At 43.8% G+C, this 24,814-nt stretch overlaps 1 protein-coding gene across 2 annotated transcripts in view; it reads right to left on the reverse strand.

The window, feature by feature from the left end:
* SHROOM4 (shroom family member 4) overlaps positions 1-22,595 on the reverse strand; it is a 199,620-nt gene extending 177,025 nt beyond the window's left edge. For both annotated transcript variants that reach the window (XM_059910096.1, XM_059910095.1), the window contains exon 1: positions 22,338-22,595. In XM_059910096.1, coding sequence (XP_059766079.1) covers positions 22,338-22,454 — 117 coding nt within the window. In that variant the 5' untranslated portion in view covers positions 22,455-22,595. The remainder of the gene's footprint in view (positions 1-22,337) is intronic.
* Between the last annotated feature and the right edge of the window lie 2,219 nt (positions 22,596-24,814).

The raw sequence follows: 24,814 nt of genomic DNA on the forward strand, positions 1-24,814 counted from the left end.
AGCCATAAAAAGAAACGAAATTGAGTTATTTGTGGTGAGGTGGATGGACCTAGAGTCTGTCATACAGAGTGAAGTAAGTCAGAAAGAGAAAAACAAATACCGTATGCTAACACACATATATGGAATATAAAAAAAAAAAAAGTTCTGAAGAACCTAGGGGCAAGACAGGAATAAAGACACAGACCTACTAGAGAATGGACTTGAGGATACAGGGAGGGGGAAGGGTAAGCTGGGACAAAGTGAGAGAGTGGCATGGACATATATACACTACCAAATGTAAAATAGATAGCTAGTGGGAAGCAGCCGCATAGCACAGGGAGATCAGCTCAGTGCTTTGTGACCACCTAGAGGGGTGGGATAGGGAGGGTGGGAGGGAGGGAGACGCAAGAGGGAAGAGATATGGGGACATATGTATATGTATAACTGATTCACTTTGTTATAAAGCAGAAACTAACACACCATTGTAAAGCAATTATACTCCAATAAAGATGTTAAAAAAAAAGAAATTAAGAAAGCAATCCCATTTACAACATCATCAAAAAGAATAAATTTAACCAAGGAAGTGAAAGACCTATGCACTGAAAACCATAAAATAAATTGAAGACACAAATGGAGAAAAGAGAACCCTCCTATACTGTTGGTGGAAATATAAATTGTAAAGCCACTATGGAAAACAGTATGGAGGGTCCTTTAAAAACTAAAAATAGAGTTACCATATGATCCAGCAATCCCACTCCTGGGTATATATCCAGAAAAGACAAAAACTCTAATTCAAAAAGATACATGCACCCCAATGTTCATAGCAGCACCATTTATAATAGTCACGACATGGAAGCAACCCAAGTTCCCATCAACAGATGAATGGATAAAGAAGATGTGAGATATATATATACACACATATATATGTATATAAAATGGAATATTACTCGGCCATAAAAAAGAATGAAATCTTGCTATTTGCAGCAACACGGATGAACCTAGAGAGTATCATACTAAGTGAAATAAGTCAGAGAAAGACAAATATCATATGATATCACTTATATGTGGAATCTAAAAAATAATACAAATGAACTTATTTACAAAACAGAAACAGACTCACAGACATAGAAAACAAACTTATGGTTACAAAAGGGAAAAGGGGAGGAGGGATAAATTAGGAGTATGTGATTAACAGATACACATTACTATATATAAAATAGGTAAACAACAAGGATTTATTGTATAGCACAGGGAACTATATTCAATATCTTGTAATAATGTATAATGGAAAATAATCTGAAAAAAGATATATATATATATATATATATAAACAATCACTTTGCTATACACGTGAAACTAACGCAATAGTGTAAATCAACTATGCTTCAATTTTTTTTAAGAAAAAAAGGAATAACTAAGCTGAATATCCAAGAACAAAATAAAAAACAAAATTGAAGACACAAACAGAAAGATATACCATGTTCTTGGATTGTAAGAATTAATATTGATAAAACATTTATACTACCCAAAGCAATCTACAAATTGAATGCAACTCCTATCAAAATTCCAGTGGCATCTTTCACAGAAATAGAAAAAGAAATCCTAAAATTCATATGGAACTACAAAAGACACTAAATAACAAAGCAATCTTGAGAAAGAAAAACAAAAGTGGAGGTATTGCATTTCCTGATTTCAAACTATATTACAGAGCTATAGTAGTCCAAACAGTATGATGCTGGCATAAAAACACAGACCAATAGAATAAAAATAGAGAGCCCAGAAAAATCCAAGCACATGCAGTCAACTAATCTTTGACAAGGGTGCCAAGAACACACAACAGGGAAAGGATAGCCTCTTCGATAAATGCTATTGGGAAAATTGAATATCCACATGCAAAAGAATGAAACTGAACACTTATCTTATACCACTCACAAAAATAAACTCAAAATGCATTAAAGACTTACAGTCCTGAAACCATAAAACTCCTAGAAGAAAACAGGGATAAAGCTTCATGACATTGGTTTTGGCAGTGATTTCATGGAAATGACACGAAAAGCACAGGCAACAAAAGCAAAACTAAACAAGTGGGACTACATCAAACTAAAAAGCTTCTGCACAGCAAAGGGAATAATCAACAGGGTAAAAAAGCAAACTACAGAGTAGGAGAAAAATATTTGCAAACCATATATTTAATAATGGGTTAATATCTAAAATACATAAGGAACTCAACTTAATAGCAAAAAAAACAACAAAAAACAAAAAACAAATAACCCAATTTAAAATGGGCAAAGGACCTGAATATACAAAGGACCAGTAGTTACATGAAAAGGTGTGACAAGAGATAACAAGTGTTGGCAATGATGTGGAGAAATGGGAACCCTTGTACACTGTTGGTGGAAATATAAATTGGTATAGCCATTACAGAAAACATTATGGAGGTTCCTCAAAAACAGTAAAAACAGAACTACCATATGATCCAACAATCCCGCTTCTGGGAATATATCTGAAGGAAACGAAATCAGTATTTCATAGAGATATCTGCATTCCCATGTTCATTGCAGCATTATCCACAATAGCTAAGATATGGAAATAACCTAAGTGTCCATTGACAGATAATTGGATAAAGAAAGTGTCATGACAACATGGATGAACCTGCAGGGCATTATGCTAATTGAAACAAGCCAGACAAAGAAAGATAAATACTGCCTGGTATCATTTATATGTGGAATCTAAAAATAAAAGTCAAACTCGTAGAAACAGAGAGTAGAATGGTCATTGACAGAGGCTAGGGGGTGGGGGAAATGGAATGTTGGTCAAGGGGTTCAAACCTCCAGTTATAAGATGAATGAGTTCTGAGGATCTAATGTACAGCATTGTGACTATAGTTAATAATACTGTATTGCATACTTAAAATTCGCTGAGAGAGTAGATCTTAAGGGTTCTCACCAAAAAAGTATGCATGTATCAAATCATCACATTGTACACTTTAAATATGTACAATTTTACTTGTCAATCATATCTCAATAAAGCTGGGGGGAAAATTAAGGTTTTTTTCTTAGCATCTACCTCCAACCATCCAACAACCACCACCTACTCCCCCCACACTTCACACACACACACTCACAATCTCTAGATCAAGTGGCAAAGTATCTATCCTTCTATCCATCTATCCATTGATATAAAAAAGCAAACTTTATATCACTTTGTAGATAGCATAGCAAAAAATGTTAAGGGCTAGGAAGAGGGAAAATGAGAAGTAATAAATGTTAAGGCAGTCATACTGGGAATAGAGGTGCTAAGAAAATCCCTCCTTATTTTTAGGTTGCTCTTCATTCAGCTCTCAGTTTAAATAAATAAATATTTAATATAATATATAATTAATATTATAGTATATAATTAATAAATATAATATATAAAATTCATATTACATTTTATAAATGTAATATAAAAGTAATAAATGTATAAATTACATTACTACGCAATATATACTATAAAATATTACTACAGATGGCAATTCTTGAACTGTTTGGTTTTTGTCCCTGTCACTGATGGTACTTGGGAACAAATGTACAAACCACAGGGCAATGAGAGAAATGAAATTTTGTGCTGAAGAAAGAAACCAGATTCAGAAAGCAAAGATTCATATAAACTTAAAATATGAAAAAAAAATCTCCATGAGGAATATAAAACAGGTTCACACTGCTCATTAGAAAGAACATGATGAGCTCTAGCAGAGACGTGAAGAAAACTGTAAGAATTTTATGGGAGAAAAATGGAAGAAGAATGGAGGGATGGAAGATAGAATAGAATGGTACCAGAAGGAAGTATAATTTGTGTTGAGCCTCAAAGAATAGGCAAGGTTTAGTCAGGTAGATAGGACTAAGAAGGTGTTGAAAGAAGATGATGAACAAAGCACTGGGTATGTTTAGGAAATTGTGAGTTGTCACATTTGGGGCTTACTGTGTATGGCAGGGGTTATGGACATGGGTTCTCAAAACAGCCTTTCTGGATTAACATCCTAGCTCTACCAGTTACTAGCTGTGAGACTTTGTGTAAATCATTTAGAAATCCATATGCTTCATTTTCCTCCTCTGCACAGTGGGGAAGAACAATAGGAATTTATATGGTTGCTGTATGGATTAAATAAGATAATACATGTAAAATGACTTAGAACAGTGTCTGGCATCCAGTAAGTGTGCAATGAATGTCAGCCTTTTTTTTTTTTTTTTTGGAGGAAGTGCAAAAGAAGTATCCAGGATTTAAGGCTAGCAGAGAAGGTAGAAGCCATATTCTGGAGAACTTGGGTTACCAAACTTGAGGGGTTGGTACTTAAATCAAAATGAAGAAAGTTTTGAATAATAGAGTGCCATAAAGGCAGAGTAATTGTTGTCAATTTGTGGTAGGAGATTTTTACAACTCTAGCTGCCTGACAGTGCAAAGGGCTGGCTCGTGAGAGAGTTTTTACCATCAACGGAAGGGTTCAAGCACAGCCTGGTCAACCAAAATCAAGGGTGTCATAAACGGTAGTCAGGCAGTGGGTCAGTGTTGGCCAACTTGAAAGGCCTCTAAGATTCTTTTCAACTCTAAGTTGATTTCAGATAAAGACGCTAGGAACAATATGGAGGAGAGCTTTATGCAAGACTAAGCATGGAGCCAGAGCAACTGTTCAAGTGAGAGAGGGCAGTACAAGAGAGTCAATGGCGGGTTTGCTGGTCTAGAATATCAGAGCTGGAAAGAACCGCAAAGATCAACCAGCCAGTTCAGCTTCTTCACTGTACAGACAGGGAAATTAAAATTCTCAGATAGAGGAAGTGGGTAAATTTTAAAGGGGTGAGCCTAGAGGCGGGGAAGCCAGCCAGGAATCCAGAAATAAATAAGGGCTTGGAAGAGGGTGGGAGTAGCAGGATTTGAAAGGAAGGGAGTAGATATGAGGGCTATTTTGAAGGAAGAAGGACTGACAGCATGTGGTGATTGATTGGATATAGAGGATGAATAACCAGTGACTCCAAGATTTCAATGCTGGCTGAGTGGGAGGCAGGAGGCCAAGGACAGAGCCTGTTTGGCAAGGGGAAGATAACAAGTTCCGTTTTTGATATATTGGGGTTTGAGATAAAAAAAGAGAAAAGTTATTCAAGTAGACACTGTCCATCAGACAGTTGAAGAGTTTTTTGTTTATCACTTCCCCTGTCCCAGTGTGAGAGGCATTATGGGCATTGGGAAGAAAAGGCACTCTAAAATCTGAATTTTGAATGCCAGCTCTGCCACTTACAGGTCCAATGGATTTTGGAAACTCTCTCAGCCTCAATTTCTGCCTCTTAGAATAGGGACACTACTAAGTACATATCAAACACCATATTGTTTAATCCTAAGAGTCTAATTCACATATTTAAAAACTTCCCAGGAAAGCTTGGGAATGACTGGTCTGTGTGACCTGCCTCTTCTCCAATGCTACGGCACACAGAACGTGGGCAGAGGAATAGTTAATATTGGTATTAGAAAGAGAACGTGAGGCACAAAAAGAGGATTTGACACAAAATTCCAAAGTATACTGGGACAAGCATAGGATTTGGGGTCAGGCCGAGCTGGGTTCAAAGCAGAGCTCTACCACTTACTGGCTTTGTTACTTTGAGAATGTTGTTTGGCCTCTCTGAGCCTCTTTTTTTTTTCATCTGTAAAATAGGAATCCTATCACTTAATTCACAGTAGTGATAAGATTAGAGATTATGCACATAAAATTCCCAGAATGTAATTGGCAGTTAATCAATGGTAGCTTTGATCATCCCCAACCCAGAGTTGACTCCCAAGCACATGAAAATAGTGACGCCAATTTCCTACTGTGTGCTTCCATTCTCTCGCTCCTTCGAACCAGCCCTCAAAAAATAAAAGCACATCAGCTATCCCTTTGATTTTTCACACACCTATGAGGTCACCCAAAGCATTCCCTCCTGCCCTTTGAACTTTTAATTCATTCTCAAATGATTTACCGCCTGCCTAGCCTCCAAATGACCATGCTAGCAGTCGTGTCCTTCCTCTCTGAGGCTCTGTCCTTTTGATAACAACAGTGCCCCTGATGGGGTTGCCATTCACACACTCTACGAGCACGCTCCCAAGACAAAATTGTCAACTTTAGAAGGACCTTAATGGGAACAGCAGTGAGGAGCAAGCTAACATTCTGTTTCTCCACCAACGCCTGCAAAGACCGAATTATCTTCTCTAAGACTTTCTCAGATTGCTGTACTCCTTGCAAACTTACTATGCGATCCTGATGAGGATAAACATTTCCCTGGGGTCTCTTTCGAGGCCTGTTCCTAAAGTTTGCTCCAGCGATCAAACTCTCTAGCACTAGTCTGGGCAGGAACAAATTAAGAGAAGACCCCACAGTGTATCTTAAACTGTCACAGTACTGCCAGTGTGAGTTTTGATGTGTTTCCTTTAGTGCCCTGACATAACCTAACTGACTTCCACAGAGACAGCCGCCAATTAGATGAGACCCCCATTAGGAAGGAGGACGGACAAGGTTCCTTTTGGCCCTTTTCAGCATTCTCAGCTTTGAGTAAAACAGTGAGAAAAGGAATGTCATGGTCAAATAATAAGGACACTTAAGGCACTGGGTATAAATACCAGACAGTGACTCACATCCAAGGCTAGTCAGACAGAACACGTTAGGGCTTGCTTAAGCAAAAGTGAAAACATACACACACATACACACACACACACACACACACACACACACACAGAGTAGGTTCACACTGCTTCAGCTGAAGCAATGAAACACTTGAGTCAGGCAGAAGCCTCACACTCTACCCTCCCTGAACACATAGCAACAAGAGGGGTGGCTGCTGTTTTAAGAGTCTCGCAGCAACGCTTCCCAACAGCAAGGGAATGCTGTAATCATCAGCCGGCAGGCCTCTCCCACATGCAAGCCTCAGGAACACAGCTCACGCACAGGAGTTGCAGCGGCAATAAACCCAACCACTGCAAACCCAACTCGAGGCAGCTCTTGGACAAGCAGGTAGATGACCCTAGCCTCCACTGCCGCCCTCTCCCCTCTCATCCAGGGTTGCACCTGGGATCCCTTTCCATGTCCACCTGTACCACTACTTCCTTCTATTCGTTCCCTCTGTCCCAAGCTCGTATGTGTCTGTCATTCAAGGCTCACCCCACTTACTAGGTTTCTCAAAAGACTGGAAAACTCGGCTAGTATATCCAGCTCTTCAAGTCATATTCGCTTTCTCATTTGTAATGGGGAGAAGAAAGGGGGACATGACCAGTTACTGAGTACAAAAGTTTTGCTTACTCTTCCAGCAAACCATTGCGGAGAATCTGCTCCGCTCTGTGCTGAGGATAGTAAAGGTACAGAAGACACAGCCATTGTCCTCTAGAAGATTTTGGTCCAGCAAACCAGACACAGGGCAGTGAAAGTACCCCAACATTTCTACTGGAAAATCAGAAGACCAGCATTCCAAAAAGGGAGAGATTGCATCCACCAGGAGCAGACTGAGATGATGCGCTTGGGGCATAGAGTAGGGCTTGAAGGTTAGGCCCAAGTGGGAGGGGAGAGGGGAGCAGGCCTTCTGAGTCGGCAATATGAAGCCGAGCCACTCAAGGAACGTCGCGATGGGAAATTTGGAGGCCAGAACTTCCCAGGTGTGTTGGTGGGGGAAGTAGAGAGGAAAACACTCTGCCTGAGAATCTGGGTCCTGGAAGGAATGCTAGAAAGTAAGACTCGAGCCCAATGGACAATGGTCCCTACACCAGGCTAAAGTAGTTTGGGCTCTATTTTGGAGGTAGCAGGGAAATATTAAATAATTTTAAGTGGGAGGGGGGATGATCAAAGGGAGGGAAACCATTGAAGAGGCCACTACAATAGTGTAGTTGTTCCAGAAGGAGGCTTCTTCCTGCCTGTCCCAGCTCTTGCAAGATCCTCCTTCAAAGCTGCCTTCTCTGTCTGAGCTCACAATTTCAGAGCTCATTACTATGCATCTCTTTTAAGTTGGGTGAGATATCAATGACATTTCTTATTCTGAATGAGACTCCTAATGTTGTACTGAAGTTGGGTCAGGGACTTAAAAAAAAAGTAGAAGCTTCATCCCAAACTCCCAGTTTAGAAGAAAGGAACTATGATACATCATTTCCATTTCTGTAATAGCATCGGTTGGCTTGGCCCCTGGTCTCTTCTAAGATCCCAACAGAGGAGCTGGAGGGGAAAGAGGGAGAAGGGAGAGAGAGGGAGAGAGAGGGAGGGGGGGTGAGGCGGGAGAGGGAGGGGAGGGGGAGAGAGAGAGAGGTGCCAACATAAGTCAAAACCTGATTGTCAAGTGCTTTTCTGGGGCCTGTTCCAGATCACTGTCACTTACAGGCTTAGACTAGAGCTCAGCCCTAAATTAGGGCTCTAACCTAGAAGCCGGGATGGGAGGTGGAAGGGCCCCACCTGGGTCTTAGCAGTGGGAATTAACTCTCCCTGATCCTTAATTCTTTTGGCTTTTATTAGTGGCTGGAAGGGGAGAAGGATGAAACCTGAACCCTAATGCAGCTGAGAAGGGCTAAGAGCCAAAACCTTCCTTAAGCAGATACAATATGTGCAGGGCCTGGGCAGGTTTCAGAACACTGCACATTTCTCCAGCCAAAGGCATGGGAAAACATGAAAAATTACATATTTAACCCTTTACATCCAGAGAGGGAGAGTATCATCCTCCCACCAGCGCTCACACAGCAGAGACCAACTGGCAAGCTGGCTCTTGCAAAAGCCCCAGCACTTGGTGCTTTGTGACCACCTAGAGGGGTGGGATAGGGGGGGCGGGAGGGAGACACAAGAGGGAGGAGATATGGGGATATGTGTATATGTATAGCTGATTCACTTTGTTATAAAGCAGAAACTAACACACCATTGTAAAGCAATTATACTCCAATAAAGATGTTAAAAAAAAAAAAAGCCGGAGCACTTGGGTAGCCTTTTTCACAAAAATACCCCCAGCAGCTAGATACTCAAATCAGTTTCAAATATAAATTTACAAGCTATTTCACCTGGTCAGAGTTAGGTAAAGGGAACCCATGTGCCCATTAGATTTTTAGCATGAAATGAGTTTTGTCTACGAGGAGGGAGGGAGTGAAGAGACCAAGTTCCATGGCACAAGCATCTTTACAACATTCTGAATTTCAGTTTTTCACCATGCAGAAAAGCATGTGATGCTGTACAAAAAAAGTAACGGATCTAGAAAGCAAATCTAAGAAGGATGGAGGTAGGAAAGTTAACCTTTCCTGAGAATTTTCCGTAAGTATACAGGACATCCCGTCTAGGGTTTGGGTCAGATAATCACTCCAAATGTGCAGAAGTCTCTTAATAATAAAGTGATGTTTTCCAGCCAGATTTGCAGCCAATGAATTTGTGAAGTAAATCCCTATTTCCTTTTTTTAATTAATTTTTACTGGAGTATAGTTGCTTTACAATGTTGTGTTAGCTTCTTTTTTATTTTAATATAAAACTCAGGATGAAAGTACGGTGAGGACACCACTGAAAACAATTAAATCATATTTGCAAGTTTAACAATGCTTTTTCAAAGGTCACATTTTAAGAACCAATGCTACTGCAGAAATATGAACAATGATATTCACAGGTTAATAATACTCCCCCATGCAGAGAGCATAAAACTACTAACAAAAATGCAATCCAGACTTGAAACTCCAGTGGAGTTTGCCTTACGAAGCCTCCACATTTTACTTTTCATATAGCGAAAACAATCCTTAAATATCTTGGCAAGACAACTGATGTTTTTTAACAGCCTCGAATCTTTTAACATTTCCAGCTTCATGTCTGAACTTTGGCGTTTTGACAGCTTCTTCTATTTTTTGTTTGTTTGATTTTTGGACTTCCCCATCACTTGAAAGTACTAAGTTAGGCAGAAAGAACTTCAGCCAGTAATACCTCAGGTGACTAGGCAGCCTGCAGACTGGAGGAGATAGCAAGACCAAACTATGACCAGAAAAGCCCATTAAATAACAATGCAGGCCTGTTCCAATGTCTGTTGGGGCATGAGATTGTCTGGCAATTAAGTCATTTCCACAACAATCAGCAGATTAGTAAATCATCTGTGTTAACCATTATGTTCCTAAAATAATGATTTGTTGTTTTAGCTGACCAGTGGCCTTAAATAAAATTCTTTTTCTTTCTCTGAACTGCCTATGGAACTCCTTTCCCTGATGGTCCTATGGTCTCAGAAGATCCAAAACTGAACTAAACCTGGTTAGCCCTCCCAATCTCCGTCACCACCTAGAGCCTTCTAGATTAGAAATACTGGATTCATCTCTAACTCCTGCCTCTCCCTCATTTCTTCAGATCCAAATGGTGTATATTACCACTACCTCTGGCAACTTGCTAATGTGTTAACAACAGTCAGCACGTTGCCAAGATGACTGATTCCTTTATAATGCCATCTCCAATTGTTCAGTACAGGTCTTTCCTCGTGGAAGCAGTTATATGGCTGGTACTGTGTTAGATGCTTTATTTTTAATACTTTAACTCTAATCCTCCAAAAAACAACAAAATGGCTACATACTTCCAACCTGAATCCATCCTACAGCCCAGTGTTCTGGGTTCTTCAGAATAACTGGCTCAAACCCATTCACCCTATGTCTCATTACTCAAGCAGATCTTCACTGATCCACTTATCCAGCCACACAAGCAGTATCACATTGGGCAAGTTACCTAACCTCTCTATTCCTCAATTTCCTCATCTGTAAAATGGGGTTGATAAAGGAGCTAATATGTGTTAAAATAGAAAACCAGTGCCTGGTCCAAGGTACGCACTATGAAAGTATTTTTAGAAAGCAAATAAAAGTGACGTTTATGGGGCTTTGTGCTGGTTTCACAGGCCATAGGAAGTATAGCTCAGCTCCTAGAACGGCACTCAATAAATTTAATGCATGAATTAATAAGTGAATAAATGAAGAAACCACACATACCTGGCCCTTGGGGAGCTCATACTCTTACTCAGTTCACTGTGGGGGTGAACCAACTGGCCTGTCGCCTGAGCCCTTAGGACATGCAGCACTTGTACTAACTGGAATGAATGCCTTTCTTCCTCCCCAACCTACCTAAATCCTGTAGAGCCCTCAAGGCCTAGCTTCAATTCTTCCTTTCTCCACAAAGCTCCCTAACCACATCAGCCTGCAATGAAATCTCCTCTCACTGAATAAATGTTGCTCTTCCTCACAGACATAGAGAACAGACTTGTGGTTGCCAAGGGGGGGTGGGGGAGGGATAAATTAGGAGTTTGGGATTAGCAGATATGCACTACAATATATAAAATAGATAAACAACAAGGTCCTACTGTAGAGCACAGGGAACTACATTCAATATCCTGTGATAGACCATAATGGAAAAGAATATGAAAAGAATGTATGTATATGTATAACTGAATCACTTTGCTGTACAGCAGAAATTTACACATTGTAAATCAACTATACTTCAATAAATTTTTTAAAATGTTGCTCTTAGGTCCTAGCCCATGGTTTCAGCACTTAAATTAAGGTTTTTGTTCCCCAGGCTTGCAGTAGTGCCTCTCTTCAACAAAATTGTCATTTCCAGGGAACAGGTCTTCCATGGTGGCTATCTCTTGTACTCTCTAGTTTAGGGTAAGGCACTTTACAAAGTGTTCAACAAATACGTGTTGACTGGTGGACTGATTGATTGATTGGAGGCTTAATTGAGAGCTCTTAGGTAGGAGCCAAACAAGGCTTAGCATAGCCTTTCAAATTGCTGTCTCTTCAAACATTAGCCAGAAATCATGTCTGGTCCTCCAAATTCTGCCAGGAGCAAACGTCACATTAAAGATGTCCTGCCATTTCATACAACTTCCAAAGATTTGGTAACTTCATACACTTAATTTTTTAAGTTCAGAATTCCCTTAAGAGCATTTCTGCTTAATAAGGGACACCTGTAGAATGCTTTTCCTTTCTTTCTTAAATCACATACACATCTAGTATTTATATGAGATAAAGGATAAAATCAATCTCCCTCCCTACTGGGGAAAAAATGTGAGTTTTATTATTTTCATTTTGCAAATGAGGAAATGGAGACACAGAGAGGAAAATGACATGCCCAGTCATACACAAATATTGAGCAGCAAAGCGAAGACTGAACTTCAGGTCTTCTGAATCCAAGCTTATACTTCTCACCCTGACTTGAGATTTAAAACAAAACAAAACCTTTCCTTTGACCCTGACCCCTGACAGGCATGTACTGGTAACAGTACCAATTTTTGCAGTACGTTACATTTCTCTAATTTCTCTCATTCCCCACCCCCTGTCATATTCTTATCCAGTTCTTTTTCTCTCTCTCTCTTTCTTTCACCTATGTAAACATGATAGTGTTGAAACAGCCTGGGATGTGGAGTCAGACAGAAGTCAATTTGAATGCCAGCTCATCCATGTGGAGTCTGTTACTTAACTTCTCCTGAGCCTCAGTCCCCTCATCTGCACAATGGGGAGACCAATATCTACCTCAAAGAGTTACTGTAAAAATTAAATAAGAATATATGTAAAACACCTAGAAGTAGCAGTATTTACCACATAGCAGGTCCACTACCTCTCCTATCTCCCCATATCTACGCCTGGATCACCCATTTAGTTCAAGAGGTTGCTGAGATCCAACCAAACAGCATTACCTCCATCCAATGAGGCATAACCACACAAGTGGAGTATCCAGGTCCCTGCCTGGTCCACTTTTCCTCCTGTTGCCTTGCTACTCCCTGATTAAAAATTTAAATTAACACAGAGCTCCAAACTCTCAGTCAAGTCCTTCAAAGAACATGAGAGTCAAGAACTGATACTTACTCTCCCCTGAGTCTCCAAGATATCATCCCTCACCCTCTAAGTCAGAGATAAGATGCCATCAAAAACTGCCTACCTGCAGAAGTTTTCAGAGGAGGTTTTACTTACATCAAACACAAACAAAAAGAAATGGAAAGCAGCAAGGCAGTCCAACAAAGACAAGGCTTTAGCTTGTCATGTTCTCATAAGCAAAGATGGGGCAGCAGCCATGAGACTCTAACCCCTTTCCAGAATAACTAGTTGAACGAGCTTTCCTCCCAGGTCTACCTCATCTCACCCCCAACCCCTTCCCCCAAAAGAAAAATCAATTTCCGATGGACCGTGAAAGGCAGTATAGGAGAACCATTCAAAACTTCCCTGCCAGAGGCTCAGGAAGAGAGAAGACCATACAGCTGGGAATCTGCTGAGTGGCATTAGGGTGGGGGCCAGAAGACACCACAAAGGGTCTGTCCATCACTGGGCTTAACCCTTGATCCTGTCAAATTAGTCCCACCTCCCGCATTCCTCACAGATGTAACATTAAAAGACTTGAGTGAAAGTTAACAGACCATGTGGCATGCGGTCCCTGAGAACATACCAGGAAACAGCCACTTCTGGAAACATAGGAAGTAGGAGCGTGGAGAAAAGCTAAGCCCTGGAAGAACTGCCTGCTGTCAGTCAGCCTTTACACTTCCACAGCCTAGATCATGAGCGAAGATCCTGGAGCTGTTAGCATCCCGTCAATAAAGCAGAAGCTTGCCCCTCGGAGAGGCTGAGAAGAAACAGGAGGGTACGGAGAGGTGAAATAACATGCCAAGATTACTCAGCGAGTTGATAAGAGAATATCAGGAATGCGACAAAGGTCCAGTCCTCCACTGAAACAGGACAGAGAGAGACACAGTATGAGAAAAGTTCCCCCTGATCCAGCTACCGATTTGCTGAGAGTTTTCAAACTTTATTAACCTTAACTCTATGAACTTCTCTCTCCCCACCTCCCCACACCAGAAGTATGGCTGAGCCAAGAGGGACAGAGCTGGTACAGCAGACTAGAAGGGCCCACTGTACCAAAAAAGAAAAACAAACAACAAAAAAAGCTGGGTTTTGGACAGCAGGCAGGGAAGACAATGAATGAACCAAGAAGTAGTGACACTTAAATGAGACAGTCCCAAATGTAGGCCTCAAGCAACTTGGTGCTGGTGGGTGGGGGCTGGGAACCAAAGACTGGACATGAAAGAAGGGTAGCCTAGATGCATGGAAAATGTGTCTCTGTTGCTACCAGGCAATGCTCATCCCATGGCATGGCGTAGTCACAGACTCGCACTGAAAGAGGAGGGAGTGGAGGTGAAGTCAATGGGGAGGAGTTAGTCTCTTTGAGAAACGAAGTCATCTGGACCTCTGCAATTTCAGTGCCCAGCCAGGATGGCTATGTGCCCAAGTAAACATGCCAGTGTGATGTGAGGAAGAACAAATCATCCCTTGCAAAACTAATGCCTAAGACAATCTTTCCACTTGGCCTGTTTACACTGGATGGGGCGAAGGGGTGTAAGGAGACAAACCTCCATCCCATCCCAGTCCTTGGAACACAGTCTTTAGCAGGGAAAAATAATATCTCAACTTGTTCATTAATGACTTAATTGAAGTCTGTCTGAAGCGGGTATTTCAGGGGAGCACCAGGAAACAAAATATTGCCTTCACAGAAACTGAGTGAAAGTGATCTAGGTACCAACATAAGTAATACAAAAGGGTCACTTGCTGATTACAAGATAAATCAGGTAAACCTGGAGTTCAGTTTCAGAGAGAAATTTAATGATGCATACACTGTATGTACACACAAATCTGGCCCCAGGATCAAGGATATGAGCACCTGGGCAGTGATAGTAGTAGAAACCCCAAACCCACCTACATCTATGTAACAGAGATATCTAGAGCACTTGTTGTCCCTGACTTATGGATTGTTTTCCAAGATTACCTTTCGTAAATAAGCAGCTTGGAGCTTTGAATGCAGTTCCCTATAGACAGAATATTGTAAACGGTGGTTAGGTTCTGTAATTTCATCAGTGATACACTATGGATGAAAGAGGCCTCTCCAGAACTGTTCTGAACGTGGCCACTATCAATAACTGTGTCAGGGGGACATATTTCCTAGACTTTAACTCTCTCTTCTCCAGGCCTCTCATCCTTCAGTGATAATGAGGATTAAGCTCCACTTCAATACACTCCCCGATCAGGGCAAGAAAAGGCATTTGCCCAACTCAGGTGACAGACTTGTAGATGTGAGGGTGTGGGGGAGGGGCGAGACTGTCAGTGCAAGACCTCCAGAAGGAACGACTCTTGTGGGTATTCCAGGTACAGACAGAAGACCTCAGAACACAGGAATGGCAGCAACAATAGGAGATTTGCAGCCAGTGCCAGCGGCAATGTGCACAGAAATAAATATCTGACAGGGCTGGGGACTGCTGTGTCTAAATTCCTACCAAGGGGTTCTGTAAGTTGGAGTCTGCTTGTATGTCACATAGGGTCAGCATCTTCAATCTTGGAGACACCTATTTGTTCCAGAAGGGGAAAATTAAGTTCAGAGAGGTTATTCCTACAATTTCCAAGCCAGTAGTTGGTTAAAAATCAAATCAAATCAATCTGATGTTCTAGAGGTCTGATTTTGACACTATTCGCCAAATGCCACTTCCTTCTTCTATTATACAAATTCCTCGTCTGTAACTCTTTGTAGAAATATATATGCTCCTGGAATTCATGGCTTATGTCTTCTTCTCTATCATCTCCCTTAGAACACTTTTTCCAAGGCTGACCTGGGCTAGGAGCAGGGCTAGGGGCAACTCTAAATACATAGTGAGTGATGGGATGTGCCCCTCCTAAATCTCTTATGTAGTTGTCCCAGGTGCCTAGGTAGAGGCCTTGGGCAGGTGTGGCTTAGCAGCACAGATACTTCCACTAAAAGGCTTTGCTTGACACAGAGTCTTCCTATGGCATGGATGCCAGAAAGAGCCAAAGTGGTCTTCAGCTGTATTTTTTTAAAGAATGGTCCTACCTAACTTTGGTCAGACTCTCCTCAGTTACTGCATTCAGCTGTGGGCTCCCTAACTCAAGAGGAACATGGCTAGGCTGGAGTACATCCAGAGTGGGAGGAGGCTGGATCTCAGATCCTGTAAGGAACAGCTGAAAGAGCTAAGGCTCTTTAGCCTAGAAAAATGAGACAAAGAGACACAGTCTTTGTCTTCAGACCTCCCAAAGGTTGTCCTAAGTAAGAGAAAGCATCTTGTTCTGTGTGGTCCCAGAAGGCAGAGCTATAGGACCCATAGAGAATAGGTAGATGGAGAATGATTTCAACTCAACCTGAGAAAAAGCTGTCTACTACAGTGAAAACTTTTCAACACTGAAATGGACTGGCTAAGAAGGGAGTGAGCTCCCCCATGACCACAGGAGAACAAGCTCAGGGCTACTGCACATGGCTCGGTTAAGATTAAGACCAGGTGACTTCCACAAGGCCTTCCTCACTCTGATAATCTGTGATTCCAGCCACCTCAAAGAACAGCATTCCGTTAGCAGGCCTGAGTTGAGTCTGCCCTTTGGTGAGGGGCGGGGAAGGAGGGTGCTTAGTGAGAGCAGCCCTTCACTTAATCTCTGCTGTTCTTCATTAACTTTTCTCAGACAGGTCAGCATCTTTTTGTCCCCTGGTTCTGAAGAAGCCTAACTATAAAAATTCTGATGTTCCCTCCAGATAATCACTCCATAAACACCAATCTCAAATCTAAGTCTTTTCTCTTAAAAAAAAAAAAAAATTCCTGGGAGGAGATGGAGGAGAGCAAGGGGCAAAATCATCTGAATTCTGTTTAAGGGACAACATTCAAGTGTCTTCCAGCTGCAATTGAATTATTTTTTTTGAGGTTTTAGAGAAGGAAAAGCCTCTAATAGGCTTGGCCTTTTTTCGCTTCACGGAGCACATGTGTGGATTGCAATAGGTTACCAGGTGTATTGTGACAGCCCAGCAGGCCCCAAAGTAGTGTGTACCCAAAGCTCAGCCAAGGGTTACCAGACATACCACCCACCCTCTTTGCCTTACTACCTCCCTCCAACCTTCTTTGTATTTCTCTGGATGGATTCCTACCCCATGTCCCCAAAAGCTTACTTTCAGAGAGAGAGGAGCATTTGGGGAACGGAGGTAGTAGACATCTTTGCTGATTCTAGAAGCAGAGATGAGGAGGAGATTCATCTAAGTAACCAGGCTGGACTAAGCTCTCAAGAAGCACACCCCATGAAGGGTCCGCTTGTGAATGCCAAGCCCTGGCCTGGGGTTTGGCCCGGCCTATAACATAACTAAGAAGGTTTCACAGAACTACCATTTCTCGCATAACACTACCTCTGCACCCAACAAGAACTCAAAGTCACAGCCAAATCTACTGCCAGCCACAAGACAGCCTGAATCTGACTTTACCCACGTCCTCTTGAAATCTCAAATGCCTCTTTGTGTGCTTCTTCTAGAAATAAAGTCACAGTGGGGATGGGGGAGGGGATAAAAACAACTTAAAGAGCATGTCCTGCCATTTTCCCAGGCTAAGGATGGCACAGAGAATTAGGGTTTGCCCAATTCATTTTCACATCGTCTGTGCTAATAAAGATGGGCCAACGACCCCCATCTGGCAAATAGAATCTTGGGTCCAAAGAGGATAAAATAATATAGCAACATCAGTGCACACTAAGTGGAGGAGGTGAAGCTTCTTCCTCCTCCAGGCTACTGCCCCACCCCACCCTACTTTGTTCCAGGGCAGTAACTAGCGTCCACTTCCTTCAGTGTGCCAGATAGAGACTGCCACCAAAAGTGGGCCAGGAAAAGGGCAAATATGTAGGGTGAGCCTGTTTCTGCAATGTCTTGTCCTTCTCCCCAATTTTCCTCCTTCTCCTTTTCCTGCATCCCCACATTGGTCTCCACCCTTTCTTTTCTCCACCCTCAGCCAACCTCAGGGCACATTTCCAAGAACTCAAAATGAGTATAGGAATCTTACACTACAGCTTAGCAACTCTCTCTCACACACGCACGCACGCACACACACCACAGGAGGATACAATTTGAATCTCTGAGGCCTCTGAGAGGCCCTATCTGATGCATAATCATTGGCGCCAGAACCTTGAAAAGGTCACCCACCCTCCAAAGTGGATCTTTTCCAGCACACGGAGCCAACTTCATGGATGACTGTCTACACTGTAGAGGGGGTAGAGGGGGACCCCTAGGTAGCAAATAGCCAAGTCTGATTAGAAGAAAATCTCCACTTCATCCAGACAGGCCCCCTGGGTCAACGAGGTAGATGCTAACCAAAGGAATCAATAACGCCAAGGGCATGGGCCCAATTCTCTAGTTGGTCACATTTCTTTGGGAACATCACACTGTATGGGGCAATCATAAACCATCCCTTAACACTTGGGATAATCAATAATAATAGTTGTTTTTAAACATTTCTTCTTTTTTTGTCACTTAATTGTTAAGAAAAGGCTATACCAGTCTCCACAACTTCGGCAGCTGAATTCCCTACTTTCAGGGAAATCATAGAAGCCTATAGGAACTGATGATTTCCCCAACCTGATTACTTCCTGATCCAAAGGGTCCCCCATAACAAATATGAAATACATTTTCACACTCTATGCACTCTTCCCACTAATCATCTTTCCTCAAATTCCTCCACTCCCAAGATGCCTCCACCTGTTCCACAAGCTATCTCCAAGCATGTACACCACATCAGATCCAAATCGTTTTTAGTGTTTTTCCCCACGACACCGAAGGAGGTTCTCCGATATTTCTTACCATGGTTCTGGCACCTTACCTCTGTCTCTGCCTGACCTGAGATCATCACAAGTGATTTGGAGTCACCAAAACAGTCCTCTCCTACTCCCTGAGCCCAGACTCCACCAGGGAGTGTCTACAACCCAGTGCTCACCTACTCTGGAAACACAGGCTGGCGTGCAAAAGGTCACTGGGGTGGGAGGCCGCCAAGACTGGATACATCCCTCAACGGTATTGCCCCATGCCCCTTCACAAACTGCAGTACTACTGGAAGAATTGAGAAACTCTCCAAGTAGAGGATATGGAGAAAAGGGAACCCTTGTGCACTGCTGGTGGGAATGTAAATTGGTACAGCCACTATGGAGAACAGTATGGAGATTCCTTTAAAAACTAAAAATAGAACTACCATATGATCCAGCAATTCCACTACTGGGTATATAGCCGGAAAAAACAAAAACTCTAATTCGAAAAGATACATGCACCCCAATGTTCTTAGCAACACTATTTACAATAGCCAAGTCATAGACACAACCCAAGTTTCCATCAACAGGTGAATGGATAAAGAAGATGTAAAAAAAAAAAAAAATATATATATATATATATACACACACACATATATATATAATGGAATACTACTCAGCCATAAAAAAGAATGAAATATTGCCATTTGCAGCTACATGGATGGACCTAGACAGTATAATGCTTAGTGAAATAAGTCAGACAGAGAAAGACAAATACTGTATGATATCACTTTTATGTGGAATCTAAAAAATAATACAAATGAATCTATATACAAAACAGACTGACAGACACAGAAAACAAACTTATGGTTACCAAAGGGGATAGGGAGAGGGGGAGGGACAAATTAGGAGTATGAGATTAACAGATACAAACTACTATACATAAAACAGATAAGCAACAAGGATTTACTGTATAGCACAGAGAATTATACCCAATATCTTGTAATAATCTATAATGGAATATAACCTGAATAAAAAAGAATCACTATGCTGTACACCTGAAACTAACACAAAATTGTAAATCAACTATACTTCAATAAAAATAATAATTAAAAAAAAGAAACTCTCCAAGTGGTAGAAAATATGATAGATTTGGAGCCTACCACTGGCATAAAGGATTGGCTACCAGACTGTCATAGTCTTATTTAAAGACTTGAACCTCGTAGTAGACGTGGAGACACCTAAGCCCAGGGAGGGCAGGTGATGTACCCAGGATCCTGGGGCTAGTGAGTGGCAGAGCAAGGATTAGAACCCAAGTTTTCAATCTGTCAATACAATTCTCTTTCTACACCCTTCCATCCCATCCCCACCAATGTGTACAGACTGAAGCTATTTTCAAGAAGAAATCTGTATTGTTCTGAAGCATAAGGGGAAACAAAACTAAGGTAGAAAAATTAAAAGGGGATTAATGAACTATGCCACATACTGTCTTGGCAAGAAAAAAAAATACAGGCAACCATTGCACCTTACAAAAATGCCATGGCCCCTTTATATAATAATAGGGCTAACCAGGTTATATATAGCTGGCTTTTACTGGAAGGAATCAAGCTATCTGGGATAGATGGGAGAAATGATGTTACCCCCTGCATATCCAAATGTGTGTAATAATGAGCCTTCATATATAATAGGGGTCAACTGTACATTCAGCAGAAAGGGAGTCGTTAAAAGGCACCCTGCCTCTCAACACACGAGTCATTTCCTCAACAGCTTGGCCAAGGAAACCCTCATCTACCCTCAAATAATCCCCCAGCCAGACCACAAATTGTTGGCTGCCCCATACTTAGTAACACCCCCCTGCCATGCTCCTGCTGGTTCACAAAACAATCCAGGACCACAGCAGCAACCACTCTCTGGGGTGCTTCTCAGGATGGGTCAGCCCTGGGCAGGGGTGAAAAATGACCTCTCCAAGGCAGGTTGTCTGGGCAGACTGGAAAGTCTGTGGGTGGTGTCAGGAGAAAAAGAAAGGGGGGAACTGCCAGACCATGGAGGGCTGCATAGACAGTTCTGACCTTGGTGGAAACAGCGGGGAGAGGAGGAGTTTGATTAGAAGAAATTCCTGAAGGCCAGGATTCCCCTTCTCAAAGGGGTTGTTTGAGAGTGTTTAAAAAAAAAAAAAAAAGCTTATTACTCCCTCCGGATAATACTGGAGGGAAAGGGATAGTGCCTTGGGGGCGGGGGGGAAGGAATGGCGTGACAGTGGGTGACAAAGCAATCTTAGGCTGGTTAGAAATACATGACTAGTATGGGGAAAGGGGGTGCTGGATGAAGATCTGGGCTGGTTATTGGTGTTTGGGGAAGCTAAAGATACCAGGTTTCCCTGACAGCCCCTCAAAGTTTTGCCTCAGGCGCTCAAGATGATTGGTACACCCCATGGCAACACCCCAGGATTGCTAAGAGTGTGGCCCCCAAGGCCTGAAGGACCCCCTACAAGTTAACCAGCAGCTCCGGTGCCTGGCGAAAGGGGCACAGGTTACGCGGGGGTGTGGCGGGGGCATTCGCCACCCCCTGCTGAGACGTGACCCACGTTAAGAAGCCAAAACAATAAAGTGACATTTGTTCCCCACAGAGAAACCACATCTTTTTATCTGCAGCCCAAACCCACGTCTTCCACCTCAACTGCAATTTGAGCGGGTTGGAAGGGGAAGGGCTTTTCAGATTTGAGCATTTCAGAGAAACAAAAACAAAAATAAAAAAAAAACAGGATAAAGTTCGTGAAGTTCGCTCCCTTGGCCATCTGGCGCCTCAAGGTGAGTCCTGCAAATCTCTCTTCCCAGTTGCAGCCCCCGCGGCCCCCACCCCCTACACTCACCCCTACCGGGGGATGGCTTGCTCAGGGATTCTGGAGCGCTCGAGAGAGCTCCTCTCCCCTGCCCTCAGCTGCAACTTGGCTTCCTGCAGACCACAGCCTCCTAAAACAAACAAACCCTGGCGGCGGCGGCGGCGGCGGCGGCGGCGGCGGCGGCGGCGGCGGCGGCGGCGGCGGCGGCGGCGGCGGCGGCGGCGGCGGCGGCGGCGGCGGCGGCGGCGGCGGCGGCGGCGGCACAGCTGCGCTCCATGGCGCAAAAGTTTCCTCCACTCTCCTCAACGTGCAGGAAATCTCGCCGGCGCTGGGGCAGGACTCCGGCGGGAGGGAAAGGCCGAGCCCAAGCGGCAGCAGCAACGCCCCACCGGCTGAATGGATGTGCGCGCGTCCGGCCGTGGGAAGTGAGGCTGACGAAAGCCACCGATGCCTCATCTCCGTTCCCACACCGGACCCTCGCCCCGCAACCTGCCCGGGCGAGATGGCCCGCCGGTGGATCCAGGGACCGACGCCGTGAAGAAATGTGCCAAGGCGCCTTGCTTGTCCCTTCAGCCCCTCGCTGTCCCGCAGGGGCACGGGAACTTCCAAGGAGGAACCCCCAACAGCCACCACTTCCTCCAGCTCCAACGGAGGGGAGTAGCCGCCCAGACACTGGGGAGCAGAATCGGCCCCCGAGCCCTCCCGAGGGTGTCTGCGCGCGGGGCTGTAACCCGGGGCCGGCCGCATTCTCATCCAGCGCTCCCGCCACCCCGAAGGGGTGTCCGCGCCGGGGCTGGTGGCCAGACCCCCCCCACCAGTGCAGCTAATGCTTCACGTCGGGGCTTTCATCCCCAGCACCGAACAAGTTTCAAAGTTGGTCTGAGGGCCGCGTCCGGCGGCAGCCTGCGTACCCGCTCGCCCATTCAAAGTTGGGCACCGCTGGGACAGAGCCGCCAGTTCTTACCTTAGACACTGTGAGCGGTTCGCAGTGTTCCAGACCCCCCTTAAGGGTGAAGCCCCAGGGCGCCCCCCCTTGCAGCTGCACAGGGACGTACTGGAAGGACCCAGGCCGGTTCTCCATCCTCCGCTCGGCTCAGGGCCGCGGGGCTCCTTTTCCGCGGGGGCTACGTTGCCTCCGCCCCCAGCGGCTCCACCACCATAGCCCTCCAGCGCTACGCCACCCCGCACCGCCCTGCTCCGCCTACTCTCCTGGCTGGAGACGCTCGGGCAGCGAGCGAGCGCAAGGAGGAAATGACACGGAGCTGGAGAGAGGGGGAGGGGGGGGAAGGAGAAAGGAGGAAAAAAAAAAGAAAAGAAAAGAAAGAAGGAGAGGCGGAGGGATAGCGCGTAATGGACAAGAAAACGGAGCAATGGGGAGGGGCAGTCACTGGGACCTCGCCTATAGGATCGCTGGGGAGTGGGAGCAAGGCGAGGCTTCACATCAATTGTTACATTGTTTCATTCAAGCAGGCCCCCCTCTTTGGTTCTCCTCCTTACTGCAGAGTTCCCCGCCCCTCCAACCAGCCGAGGCGAGGGGAGGTGAAAGTCGTTAGTGTGGATGGCCCGCGTGGCTGAGTGGGCTGAAATGCTGCTTTCCCGATTAGCGCGTTCATGTTTCTCTGACTGCCTTTTTCTTCTGAAGGTCCCGAGAACCGGGTCCTGGGAGGGTTACAAAGCTGCTAATTTGTGGACCTTGCCTAGAGGGATGGAAAGTCAAGCAAGCAGGCCAGCGAACACAGTGGCGCTGTGTGTGTAGGCTGCTCTGTGTGTATGAGCTAGGTGTGTGGGGTCATTATGAAACATCGCCCCGGAGCATAGTTTAAATAAAGAAGCACTTTGAGGATGCCCCCTGCCCAGGCTCAGCCGCACCCTGGCTCAGTGCTGGCGTCTACGGGCAGCACTGTGTTCATGTATGTTCCAGTCATCTGGAGTTCCTGGCACGGCCTTGCACTTGCCCCACTGAGATGACCAAGCCAGGAATCAGCAAACTTTATGACTAGCAGTATTGTTTTCACTCCTAAACAAACCTACAGGAAGGAGCATCCATTGATAAGCTAGCCAATTAACAATGTGGTGCCTTTTGGAAGAATCGGCTTTTAGACAGGGGCCAGAACGTCTCTGCTCATCTGTTCATGCTTGAGGCTGTAGTGTCTGAGCTGAGCTTTTAGGACAGACCAAACAAATACCCACACTAACAGTCCCCAAAAGTGAATTTGTTACGAAATCTTGGGCTGATTTCTCAGTCTTGACCTGGGCACGGTTACCACTCCTCTCTGAGGTGTTGTCTCTGGAGCCACATTGAGGCAGTGAGTTTTTAAAGAGCTTCGCAGTAGCAGGGAAAGTTTTGACAACTCAGTGGTGACTCCACACGACCCCTCAATGCTCTATTGCCTGTTCCATCTCTTGCCTTCTTCTTGTGCAGTTTCTTCTTCATCGCCAAGAACACACACCATGACACCCTTACTTCCACAGTCAGCTTTCTGCGGACAAGGTTGTCACTCTTTGCTTCCATTTCCTCACCTGTCACAGCCTCTTCAACACACTTCAGCCTGTGTGTGCCCCTTCAGGTCACTGAAACTTCTCTCACAGGCTCTCCTCCCTCCCCCAATCCTTTCTTCTCCGCCTCCTGGACTGTCTGCATTATATGATGCTGACCTGACTTTTCTTTAATAAAACTGCAGTTTTGGTGTTTATAACCTGCTTTTTAAAAGTCCTTAGATATGTATAACTGATTCACTTTGCTGTACAGTAGAAACTAACACAACATTGTAAATCAACTATACTCCAATAGAAATATTTTTAAAAAAACAAAAAAAAGGAAAAAAGTCTTTAGAGATGATTCATGTGAGGAACCACCTTCAATCTTTTAGATTTTTAGACCTGCAAAAACCCTTTCAATCATGTTCATTTTTTGTTTGCATTTCTCCTACTAGAAAGCAGAAAATTTGAGAAAATGGCAGCTGAGTTTCTTGATTGCATGTCAACCTATGACATAACACTCATTTGTTCTGTCCCACCTTGAAACTGAGCTTTTATTTTTTTTCTTCGTCTTCTTTTTGACATAAGACTTCTATCTCCATGATTGTCACTTGGTAAAACTTAGCATGTTTCAGTTTCAGTGTATTGAAATCTATAAAGTGCAGTTCACAGGATCTGTGGTCATCACTCAAGGTCTACTAGAATTATGTGTCTAGACTAGAGAAAAGAGATTGGGAAGCAGGAGACACATATGTGAGCCCTGGCCTTGTCACTAACTAGATGGGTGACCTTGGGCAAATCACTGAACTGTTTTCAGTCTCATTTTTTTTCATCTGTAAACTTCAGCTAATAAGCCCTGACCTCCCTCCCTCCCAGGCCTGTTGAAGACTAAAATGAAATAATACATATGAAAACACTTTGGTAAGGAAAGAGTCAAAATCCTCACAACCTTATTATGAAAGC

Source organism: Balaenoptera ricei, chromosome X (genome assembly GCF_028023285.1).
Source record: "Balaenoptera ricei isolate mBalRic1 chromosome X, mBalRic1.hap2, whole genome shotgun sequence".
Taxonomy (NCBI): Eukaryota; Metazoa; Chordata; class Mammalia; order Artiodactyla; family Balaenopteridae; genus Balaenoptera; species Balaenoptera ricei.